Genomic DNA, 12,240 nt, shown 5'->3' on the forward strand with positions numbered 1-12,240 from the left:
TTCATGCTGGGCCCAACTTCTTACAAATGGGAAGCTGCCTCTCACATAGGGGAGGGGGAGTAGGCTTAAGATGTGAGGGTTAAACCCACTGCTTTCACATCAGAGTTTAAATCAACAGCAGAAAGAAAGAACTCAAACACTTTATTCTAGGTTATAAAAGAAATAAAAGCCACACTTGCTGCGTTTACGCCAGATCACAAGTAAACCCCTTTTGCTTATTTGTAAGTTATACAGAATTTTCTCCCCATTAGGGAAAGATCTCTGGTCTGGTTCTTTTTCAGCACAGAGGTGGCATGTTTTCACTCATTTAGCTGGCAGAGCAAAGCCGATCCTTTGGCAATCCAGTAATCTTTGGACCGCTTGGAGGGTAAGAGGACGGTCACCACAAAGTTGGTTGAATGACCTAGTTAAGGATACAAGAAAAAAAGTGTTAAAGAACAACCCCTTAATATAAAAATCATGGTACCAGGAGTCAAGACATCTGGGTTCCAGACCTGTCTGTGCCTCTAAAGAGGCAACAATCCTTTGTGGATTTCAGTTTTATGCTCCATAGAATGAAGATGTTAGAACAAATGATCCTTTAGGACCTGTCCAGTTTAGACCTTGTACAACCTTAGAAATTATGTTTCAATCTCCTCTGTCTCTGAGCATTAAACTAGGATTGAGGCCTGAGCTTTTAGTGAGACTCGGGGGATGTGGTTGGTAGGTTAGGCATCCATCCATTTGTCCATCTGCTTGTGTGTCCATCTATCCACCCATCTATCCATCTGCTTGTCCATCCATCCATCCATCCATCCATTTGTCCATCTGCTTGTCCATCCATCCATCCATCCATCTATCTATCCATCCATCCATTTGTCCATCTGCTTGTCCATCCATCCATCCATCTATCCATCCATCCATCCATTTGTCCATCTGCTTGTCTGTCCATCCATCCATCCATCTATCCATCTGCCCATCCATCCAGTTGTCCATCTGCTTGTCTCCCTCCAGTCATCCATCCATTTCTCTATTCACCCATCCATTTGTCCATCAGCTTGTCTCCATCCATCCACCCTTTGTTCCACCCAGCAGGTAGGCACTGGGGTCCTGAGTCACAGGTAGTTTGTCCTCAACTCTGAGACATCTGAAGTAAGAGATCAGTTTTGCAGTTTCTTCATCGTAGGCCTGTGTGAGGGGACCAAGACCAGGATGAGAAGAAGAGAGCCTTGCCCTCAAGATGGGGCTGCTATTTCTGGCATTCACAGCAAACTTCATCTGCCTGGAAGTTGGGGACACTGGGGGTGTCCCCAGCAGAGAATGCCTACATCTCCCCTCTCTTTATCTTTGTATGTCATTCCCTGCATGTGCCTTGGCAAGCGCTTGAGTAACATTTTATAGCAGTGTTACAGTAGCTATATGGATAGTAACCATTTGTTTGGTTTGAGATACAAATAATGTCCACACTGTACAACAGTGATGTGTCTCTTGGATCTCTTTCTACGGTAGTTTCCCTCTGTGTTTCTTTTGCCACTTCTTTGTAATATATTTGTTGGAACAACCAGGCTGTTTGTCCCATAAGGTTTCCCGGAGTCTGGCTTTTGCTGACAGTGTCCCTTTGGTGATTTTACACATGTTCCCCTATCCCTGTAAGAGTGGTTAGATCTAGAGGTGTGATCACATTCAGGGTTGAGGTTTTTTGGCAAGAATGCTTCCTAAGTGGTGTGCACTGCTATCAGGAAACACCTTGTGTCTGGTTGTCCTTTTTTGAAAGGAATATCCACAGAAGCTAATTATTACTTGTTGTTTAGTCACCAAGTTATGTCTGACTCCTTTGTGACCCCATGGACTGTAGCCTATTGAGCTCCTCCGTCCAGGGAATTCTCTGGGCAAGAATACTAGAGTGGGTTGCCATTCCCTTCTCCAGGGGATCTTCTCGTCTCCTTCATTGGCATGTGGATGTTTTACCACTGAGCCACCAGGGAAGCTCAATTACTACTTAGAGCCATTATTTCATTTAGGTTAATAATTTTAAATTTTAATGATGATTAAGTCCCTCTGTGATTTAATTTTTGTAGTGATATGAGGTAAAGATCTTAGTTTGGCATAACCAGTTGTCCCAGGATCATTTATGGAATAATCTCCCTCTTCCTGACCAATTTTAAATGATGCTGCTATCACATGTCAAGTTCCCCGTATGCACAGTGTGTTTCTGGGCTGTCTATCCAGTACAAAATTTGATCTGTTCATTGAGTCTTGTGCCAGTGCACTGTCATCCTCTTCCTGAAAACCACAGAGTTCCTGTTGGAATGTTAGCCAGTAATAAATAAGAGGAGAAATGACTCGGTTAAAAAATGGGCAAACAATTGGAACAGACATGTCTGAGAAGATGTAAATAAGCACCAGAAAAGATGGTTACTGTCACTAGTCATTAGGGAAATGAAAATTAGATACCACTATATTCTATTTTCTATCTATCATCAGGCTATCTGTCTGTCATCTAGCATCTAAAATTAAAAGGACTGATCATACTAAGTGGTGGTGAGGATATGGAGGATCTAGAACCCCCATATACTGCTGGTGGGGATGTTAAGTGCTGTGGTCGCTTTGGAAAACATTTTGGCTGTATCTTAAAACATTAAACATATGTTAAACACCTACTGCATGAGGCATCATTCCATTCCTAGATACTTATCCAAGATAAATAAAGCTTATGTCCCTACAAAAACTTGTAAATACCATATTAATTTAAAAAATACCTTTGAATAAGGTGTGTTTTAGGCTTGCCATGGGAGTGGTAGATCATGTGACGTGAGTGGCTACCTTAGTTCTATTCTGTACCTCGCCCTGAGAGGACATCCTTTAACTGAGAAAAATAAACATCATCAGTATCTACACATCCTCCATTGAAATGAGAACAACTGTTTTAGTTCTTTTTGCCCTGCTCCCCCATCCCATATTTCTGTCATTTGGAAATTTAGTTCCAAGTTATTATAAATTCATTTCTATCAACAGATATTAAAGATTTAACTCTGTGTGTGAGTTTTAAATAGAGGATCAGTAGTGATTAATACAGAGACTTTGTATGTTCAAGACAGTTGTTATTACAGCTTTCCTTTCAGATGATAATCTGGTTGCATTTGCCATTCTAGTTGAAGGTTGTTTATCTTCAGCACTTTGAAGAGGTGTCTCTATTTTCTTTTATATGCACTGTGGATCATGAGACACGTCTGAAGTCAATCTGATTTTCTGAAATTTTATTTCCAGCCTATGAATAATTTTATCTCTTTGAGAATTTTCTTTCTGATAATCGTAAGTATCACTTTGATATATCTAGGTTTCTTTTAAAATTTGATTGTTTCTTGGCTTGTTGTATATTTAAAAAAATTACCTCTTCTACTTTGTGAGCTCTCTTAACCTGAGGACTCAAGTGTTTCTTCGGTTCTGGGAAATTATCAGCCACTTTTTCAAATATTATTGCTCTTTCATTTTTCTCTCTTTTCTCTTTATAGATTACCTACTAGATAAATGTTGGAAATTTTGACTCTTTCCACTGTGTTACGTTAAAAAAAAAAATGCTTTGAGCTGTATTTTTAGGGATTTCCTCAGTGCATTCTCTTGGCTCACTCTTTAGCTATCTGCATTCAGTCTTTCAGCTTATCTGTTGATAATGGCTTTTTAAAGATCTGGTTCCTTTTTTTCAGGCCTGTATCTCAGTTTCAGGACTACTAAGATTTCCCCTTTGGTACCATGGCATTCATTTATTTATTTTAAAATCTCTTTCTATGCTGAGTCTCAATGTTTTAGTGTCTACTCAGTCCATCATTTTGAAATTAGGAGACGTTGCTCAATAAACTATTTTTGACTCATTACCACCACCAGACTAATAGAAGCAAGCATTGGTTTTATAATATTAATCTATACTCAGCGTTAAAATGAATAGAATTTACAGCATTGATAAATTTGTATGTTATAAGTAGCCTTATTTTAAGCCTGGCTAATTGACCCAAGATCACCATTTTTACATTACAACAAAGCGTTTGGATTTTGATTGTAGTCTGCATTTAGTCATTATTTATATGCCGATATAAGAATGTCCTTACCTGTGGTTGAGAGGGTTCCTGCTCGAGCCCCTGTCTTATAAAGTGGGGAGTGGTAGAGTGTTGGGCTTGGCTCATAATTTTGTCGTGGTTCAAAATGCACCACAGGCAGCATTGGATTCATCTGTCCTGGGAGTGCGTCTTCTATCACCATGTCCTTATTATCCCATCGAGAAGCATCCATGAACATCCCATGGACAAGAACGCCATCCTCAGGAGAGGGCAACTGAAAGATGTGCAGACGTTCAGAGGTGAGAAGAGCAGGAGGGGTCGCCCTCTTGGGCCCCCTCCTAGTCCCACATCCTCAGTCAGTTCGAAGAACTATTCTAGAGATTCTCTTATCCCTCACATCTTAGAGAGGAAAATGCCAAGGCTCCAAAAGGTGAAATAGTTTGCTTTTCAGTTTGTCACCAAATCTCATACTGTTCACACTCCACGAGGCTGTCTGGTACATGGTACCCCAGGGAAACCCACTGATGGGCTTCAGTGTCTGATACCATGATGTTAGGATTTTCCCCTTCTCACGGGAAGTGGCCAAGAGGGCTGTGATTATCATCTGTTATTTTTACAAGGCCTTTCAAAGATCTCAGTGCTCTTCCAGACGATAGATTACATATCTGTGACAATATTTGCAGAATGCTTATGGAGAACTTTTTAAAAGAAATTTTGTGAGAGAAAGAGACAGAGACAGAGACCCTATCCCTCAATGTCCTGTGAGTAGATGTCATCACTAGTGTCTAGTTTCTGCCAGGTGTGAGCTTTGTGTCTCCTTCCTCAAACACTGAGTGAATCTGGCCAGTCCTGGGGCCCCAGATCTTTTTACAATTGGAGCTTCACACCTGCAGACAGAGGACTAAGCAGTGTGGTTTTAAGTGGTATGTTTTATAGTGAATCAAAGGATGATAAGCTCTTTTTGGTTGGACTTTACTTTCTAGCATCTTGTAGTTTGTCCCATGGGTACAGCGTGGTGCTGTGGGCCTTCCTGTCATCGGGGCTGCCATATACACTTGTGCAGGTTTGCCTGAGTAGAGGCTGAAACCATCCTGCCTTGAGCTTGTCAGGCTGTGTGTAGGAGTCATCTGCACACACTTCCAAGAGGGGTGCCTTTTCCTAAATGGCATGAAGGCGGCACTGGGCTGACAGTGGCCCTGTTGTTGGTAACAGAACTCAAGTTGTCTAACAGTCTCTTGCTGTGTTTTCTGGGAGGACCAAGAGATGGGCTGACTATACAATCTGCAGTCTCCACAGGAGGCAGAGATTCCCAGGCATCGCTATGGCTCACTGTACATAACCCCTGTGGAGACGTGTGTATACTGGTGTGGCTGGAGGGCAGAGACACCAGGGGTTACTGTGAACTTCTGTCTGTCAGCTGGCCTGTGTGGCAGATACAGCATGCCAGGCACAGAGCAGGGGCAACATCCAGGATGGCCTGGATGAAGGCATTTATGTGGGTATTGTCCTGCCCTCCTGCAGACTCACTATTCCTGACCTGGGCCTGCGACACTCTTCTGGCTGAGAAGGGTCTCAAAATAACAGCGAGTGCATTTCTAAATTGATTTCCTCCCTAGTTTTACATGCTAATACTTTAAGATAAAGATTTTTGATGCTAAAACAAACGTTCTTAAAGACATAAACTCTTTCACTGTCATTTTAAGATACAGGCAATTAAGAGGCATGGGGAATGACAGTATTTTGTACAGTAATCCATGAATATGGGATCAATCTTATCTTTGTGCATTTTTGCTAATCAGAGCAAAGACTAGATCAAGCAGTTCTGAGTGAGGGGGATACTGATTAAATTACCCAGGAGAAATTCTGAATAATACTATGATATTTTAAGGAAAGTCACTAAACGTCACTTACCCCAACTATACTGACCGGCTAGTGAACACATTCTTAGCAAAAGCAATCTGGAACAGATCTTTGATGTCATAGCACACATAGAAAATGACATTTATAAACCCCACTGGGATGGACAGGTGCTCTGGAGGCTCCCCTGCCCCATTAATATCTCAGCACATTGGAGGCAGGCAGCTCAGATGGGCAGCAATGAGTCTCAGCCCTGGCTGTATGCTGGAAGCACCCAGGGAGCTTTAACAAGTAGACGACCGATGTCACGGGGGTGATTCTGATGCAACTTGATGTGGTCTGGGCATCAGGATGTTTTTAAAGCTCCAAAGATGATTCTAACCTGCAATCCAGGTTGAGATAGTCTAGAGTAGGGGTTCTCAAACTTGAGGGGCTAAGAACCCCCTGGAGGACTTATTAAAATATAGATTTCTGGATCCCAGTTCAGAGTTTCTGATTCCGTCTGGAATGGGTCCTTGGGACCCATAAATAAATGCTAATTTACTTTACTTAAAAAAAAAATTTAAGTGTGTTGTGTCAGTGTCAGGCACAGCGATTCAGTTATGCATACATATATATATATGTACATGTGCGTATCTACTTGTATACGTGTATTTGTGTTTAGTTGCTCAGTTGTGTCTGACTCTTTGTGACCCTTTGGACAGTAGCCCACCAGGCTCCTCTGTCCATGGAGTTTTCCAGACAAGAATACTGGAGTAGGTTGCCATTTCCTTCTCCAGGGGATCTTCCTGACTCAGGGATCAAACCTGCATCTCCTGTGTCTCCTGCGTTGCAGGCAGATTTTTTACCCACTGAGCCATTGAGGAAGCCTCATATACTTGTAAATATATATTTTCTTTTTCAGATTCTTTTCCCTTACAGATCATTACAAAATGCTGAGTATAGTTCCCTGTGCCACACAGTAGGTCTTTATTTCTTATCTGTTTTACATATAGCAGTGTCTATGTCTTAATCCCAATCTCTTAATTTATCCCTCCTCCCCTCTCCCCACTTTGGTAACCATAGTTTCCTTTCTGTATCTGTGGGTCTGTTTTCGGTTTTGCAAATAAGTTCATTTCCAAAAGTGACCAGGTGATGCTGATGGGGCTGGTCTGGGGATCACACTTCAAGAATCTCTATTCTAGAGGGAGTAAACCATGTAAGCAAAGAGCCTGAGCTGCTTCCTTAGTGCATTCCTACTGGTGATGTAATGTAGTTACAGTTAGATGATGTGTGAAGTTAGTGTATCAGTTCTGCTAGGAGACAGCTGAGTGAATGAGGCAGGAAGGTTTAACTTCTGATAATAGTTATATACTGTGAGGGCACTACACGGTGGTCACGTGACACCTGCAGTTTCATTGACAATGCACTACAACTCTGAAGTTGGTGGCACGAGCCCTATTTTGCAAATGGGAACACTGAGGTGCAGACATGTTAATCATTGCTCTAGCATACACAGCTGGGGAGAGGGGAAGGCAGAGTTTACCCAGGCCTGCCTGATGCTGAAACTCTGGTTTTCAATCTCTTGCTACATTGCCTCCTCTGGTGGCTCAGCGGTAACGAATTCACCTGCCAATGTGGGAGACATGGGTTCAGTCCCTAGGTTGGGAATATCCCCTGGAGGAGGGAACGGCAACCCACTCCAGTATTCTTGCTTGGAGAATCCCACGGACAGAGGAGCCTGGCAGGCTATAGTCCATGGGGTTGCACAGATTCGGACACGGCTTAGTGACTAGACAACAAATATTGCCTCCACATGAATGAGAAAGTTACTGTAAGTATCTAAAGAAATAAGCAGTATTGATGTAAAATATATTTCTACAGATCAGACTAATTTAGGAGGTTGCCATCCAGTCACTGGTAATTGGGAGCTTGTCTTGGGAGTCGGACACGACTGAAGCGACTTAGCATGCATGCATGCTTGGAGGTGTAGGCCCATCCTGCCCTCTCCCACTCCTGCGAATGGAAAGTGGAAGGGGTGAAGGAGGGGAGATTGCTTGAGATCCTGATGACAGTAGACAGAAGCTGCTGTGCTGTAACAACGGTCAGGGGGACAGTACCTCTGTGTCCATGGGCAGTTCTTGTCCAAACTGTACTGTCTTGGCAGCTTCTATGACTGTGGCTTGATCCCGATAGACAGGAACCATGTTGTACTTGAAGCTCAGCTCATCTATAGGCAAATTGTATTTCCGAGCGTGATTTTGAAGAGTTCCTGTAAATACGAAAGCCAGAAAGCAGAGTTGCTATTATCCAAACATAGCTTCCACTTGCCTGGACCAGGATATTCTAGCATTAAAGAGCTTCCTTTCCATCTAGAAGACCCAGCTGTTAACATCTTACTCGGAATTACTGAGAGGGGTGGAGTCAAAGCATGTATGAATTTTGGTCCTGGTGGGAAAGAGAGGGAGGGCCAAGTCTAAAGTGCACTGCTCTACTAATGGGGGAGACAAGCCAGCGAGGGCGTTTCAGAGCCCAGTCTTCCCAACTTTTAACATCTTGCTTAGCTTGTCCTGTATGGGCTGTTTCTGGGCTGTGTATGAGGGACTCGGATGAGACAGATTAAGAGCTGGGCTAATTAGCATCTAGGGCTTCCCCGGTGACTCAGTGGTAAAGAATCCACCTGCCAATGCAGGAGATGCAAGAGATGCGAGTTGAGTTTCTGGGTCATGAAGATTTCTGGAGAAGGAAATGGCAACCCATTCCAGTACTTCTTGCCTGGGAAATCCCATGAACAGAGGTGCTTGGCGGGCTAGAGTCCATTGGTGGCAAATATTTGGACAGGACTTGCATACTAAACAAAATTAGCATCTAGGAGCCCAGAGGCCTTAGTGACCTCTGGAACTCTCTGGCCAGAGTCCCTGAGGACCACTGGAGGGGCAGCAAAAGTATTTTTTAGAGAGAAGGAAGCTGCTCAGAGTTGGAGCCAAAGAAATTGAGCAGGTGGTGTTCTGAGCATTGGTCCCATGGGGACTTGGAGCAGCTGTGTGCGTTATCAGGGAAACAGCAGTTAGACTTGTAAACTGAGAGCAGCAGGGATTAAGTTGTTGGGGGAATGCCTGCTATTTCTGCCATCATTTTCTTCTGCAAGCGGGGAAGAGCAGGGCCTTGTTGGGCTGCCGTATAATCAATTCCCCTTGGTTTAGGCCATCAGCAATCATGCCATTTTCCCAGTTCCCAGAAACCCAGCACAACTCATCACACACTTATTGATTTTTTCCTATGGGGATTTTTCTAGGGAAAGCAGTGATACCTGTTAGAAATCCTTGAGGAAAGAAGAAACCGGAGATCCAGAAGGACTTGGGCTGTCCTCTTTTGAGCCACAGCTAAAGGAGAAACATTATCCTATAATGTACTTTTTTTTTCTGAGATAGCAACTGTCATTTAAATCAGAGTTATATTTTGGAGGGTGTCTTAGGAGGCAGAATCTAAACCAATCCTGATTTATCACTGGCCCCATTCTTACTGCCTGCCCTGTCCCCCTTCCTCACCTACCAGGCTGACCATAAACCCAGAACCTGGTTATTATGGAGGTTCTAGAAGAGGGAGATAACAGCAAGGTCATGCCTAGCCACTTGGACCCATATCAGATTGGTTCTGTACCTCATGGTGGGGATCCCATGAACAAGACCTGAACCCCAAGGATGGCCTGGAATTAAAATGAAAAGTGGGGATAAGGACACAGGGCAAACTACACTATAATCAGTGCAAGATTTTCAAAGTGATGCTATTCCAGAAGTTTCTGTTTCTTTGGATTCAGGTGATCCCTCAATGGTTGTCAATATTTCAGTTAGCAAGGGCTTCCTTAAGGACCCCAGGGCCAACCATGTCATCAGATCGATCAGACCCCAAAGAAGTAAATTTTCTTACGTCCACAAATGCAGTCCTCAGAATAAGGTCTTTGACCCAAGATCCTAGTGGCTTCAGGGATGGGTAGGCAGTATTGGACCATAGAGAGGGAACCTGGTTGTTGAGGAAACTGTTATACACCTTTTCCATTTCTTCAGACATCACCACCAACCCAGCAATGGCTTTGTTGAGTGTATCTAGAGAGGTCTGAAAGAACAAGAAAGGATTGGTGCCCTTCAGTGATGTTGTTATCAGGTGGGAATGACCCTTGTTCGTGGTGGCAGGTGTTGCCTTGGGCTAAAGGGCCTGCTTGGTGGTTTGCATACTCTTTGCAGACCCTCTGCTGGGTCAGACTTTCCAATCTTCATGCACTTTTTACAACCTGTGACATAGAGGTGTAAGACCTCGGAGTGGGCATGGTTTAGGCAGTTAGTAGCATGATACAGTGAAGTGGATGGAGAAGGGAAGGTGGAGAAATGTCCCCCAAGCATTTTGAGAAATGCCACTGTCCAGCTCTCCTCCAGGCTGAAGGAAGAATGAGCCTTACGGTTAGTGATCTGGGAACCATGGAGGGGGTTGGGGTCATGGGAAGTACCTCGAACTCTATCCAGAGGGTGCCTGCAGCCCCAGCAGTTATAGCTGGAAGGGGGGATTCCTAGATGAGACCAATCTTTCAGTTGATACCAGAGAGCTTCCTTATACTGGAAATACTTCTTTAAAGGTACACTCCTTATCCTCCCCTCATCTCAACAAAAGACAGAGGCTGGCAGCAGTCCTGGGAGACACTGGGCCAGCAGCAGCCATGGGAAATACAAAGCAATATCTGTTACCAGGCTAAAGGTAAAGGCAGGGTGTATAGATTTGTATAGGGATTTCCCAGTGGCTCAGCAGTAAAGAATCTGCCTGCCAGTGCAGGAGATGTGGGCTTAATCTCTGGTCTGCAAGATCTCCTGGAGAAGGAAATAGCAACCCACTCCAGTATTCTTGCCTGGGAAGGCCCATGGACAGAGGGGCCTGGTAGGCTATAGTCCATAGGGTCTCAAAAGAGTCAGACATGACTTACCGACTAAACAGCAACATGATGGCTCTCGTGGGTTCCAGTTTTGTGAAAACTGCTGCCATACACAGGGGAAATAGTACAGGAAGATATTAGAGGGCAAATTTATGTTGATGAAAATGTCCGATTCCTTGAGAACCCATGGACCGTAGCCCACCAGGCTCCTCTTGTCCGTGGGATTCTCCAGGCTAGAATACCGGGGTGGGTGCCTTGCTCTGCTCTCGGGGATTGTCCTGATCTAGGGATGGAAACCGCACCTCTTACATCTCCTGCATTGGCAGGCGGGTTCTTTACTACTAGTGCCGCCTAGGAAGCCCAAGTCCTAGGACCACATGTAAATAGTTCTAGAGACAAGGTGACACGCAGGTAAGACAGGGCTAGTCATCCTTCTATTCCTTCATGGAGTTTTCCCCCTCTTCACATCTCTTCTCACAAGAGACAGTGCTAGAAAAGAGGAGTTTTAAGTAGATATGCCCTTAGGATCTGAGGAATCATATGTAGCAGAGTAGAGGAAAAGAGCCTTTAGCCAGGGCCAAAATACCACTCAACCTTAGACACCAAAAACGGAAGAAGGTAGCAGAAGACGTATCTAAGGTGGGTGGAGAACACTTGAGTCAGGCTGCAAGGACCAGGCCTCCAGTGCTGTCTAGATCAGTGGAAAGCAGACAGAGGTCACACTGCCGCCAGTTCTCCCAGAGGCAGCGGCTGACAAGCAGTCATGTTCAGTGAGAAGAATGCACTTCAGATCTTTCTCCCTTATATCTAGAGGCCTACATACCTGAGGGACCTCATCGCTCCCAGGACCTGCCTGGTTTCACGGTCCCGTACCATCAGGAGGCCAGTGAGCTCATCAAGATGGCAGCCCAAAGCCCCGGATGCTTCCACCCTCCCTTGGCCTTTCTTGTTGTCGCCACAGTGCAACCTTGCTGTTCGCTGGGTAAAGTGAAGGTGAGGCTGCGACACAGCCAGAGCCAGGCAGGAGTGGGTAGGGGTCAGGATGAGGGAGCTCTGTGGTGCAGGCCCAGCACCCCATGGTGGCCACTACCCTCCCTCTAATGGGAGTGCTCAGCTCTGACTCCTGATTGCCTTGCAGCCTGCTTCTCCCTGGGCTCCTCTTCCTTCTGCTTTTATTAGGCGAATTCTTCCATTAGTGGTGGACACTACTGTTTGACTAGAAGGGATGACTTTGTTCCTGAGAGCCACATTAGTTCACTTGCATGTTCAAATATTCATGGAAGATTTAGGATGTGTCAGGCACTGGGGAGACAGAGATGAAAGTGTTAGTCCCTCAGTTGTGTCTGACTCTTTGTGACCCCATGGACTGTAGTTCATCAGGCTCTTCTGTCCATGGAATTCTCCAGTCAAGAATACTAGAGTGGGTAGCCATTCCCTTCTCCAGGGGATCATCCC

The 12,240-nt window shown here is 44.6% G+C and overlaps 1 protein-coding gene across 1 annotated transcript in view; it reads right to left on the reverse strand.

Moving 5' to 3' along the window:
- Positions 1-299: 299 nt before the first annotated feature.
- Positions 300-12,240, reverse strand: part of DNAH6 (dynein axonemal heavy chain 6) — a 284,682-nt gene continuing 272,741 nt past the window's right edge. The window contains exons 72-76 of the mRNA XM_052648894.1: positions 9,795-9,980; positions 9,178-9,250; positions 7,988-8,139; positions 4,083-4,305; positions 300-403 (exon numbers count right to left, since the gene is read on the reverse strand). Of these exons, the coding sequence (XP_052504854.1) occupies positions 300-403; positions 4,083-4,305; positions 7,988-8,139; positions 9,178-9,250; positions 9,795-9,980 (738 nt within the window). The remainder of the gene's footprint in view (positions 404-4,082; positions 4,306-7,987; positions 8,140-9,177; positions 9,251-9,794; positions 9,981-12,240) is intronic.

The sequence above is a fragment of the Budorcas taxicolor genome, chromosome 11 (assembly GCF_023091745.1).
Source record: "Budorcas taxicolor isolate Tak-1 chromosome 11, Takin1.1, whole genome shotgun sequence".
Lineage (NCBI taxonomy): Eukaryota > Metazoa > Chordata > Mammalia > Artiodactyla > Bovidae > Budorcas > Budorcas taxicolor.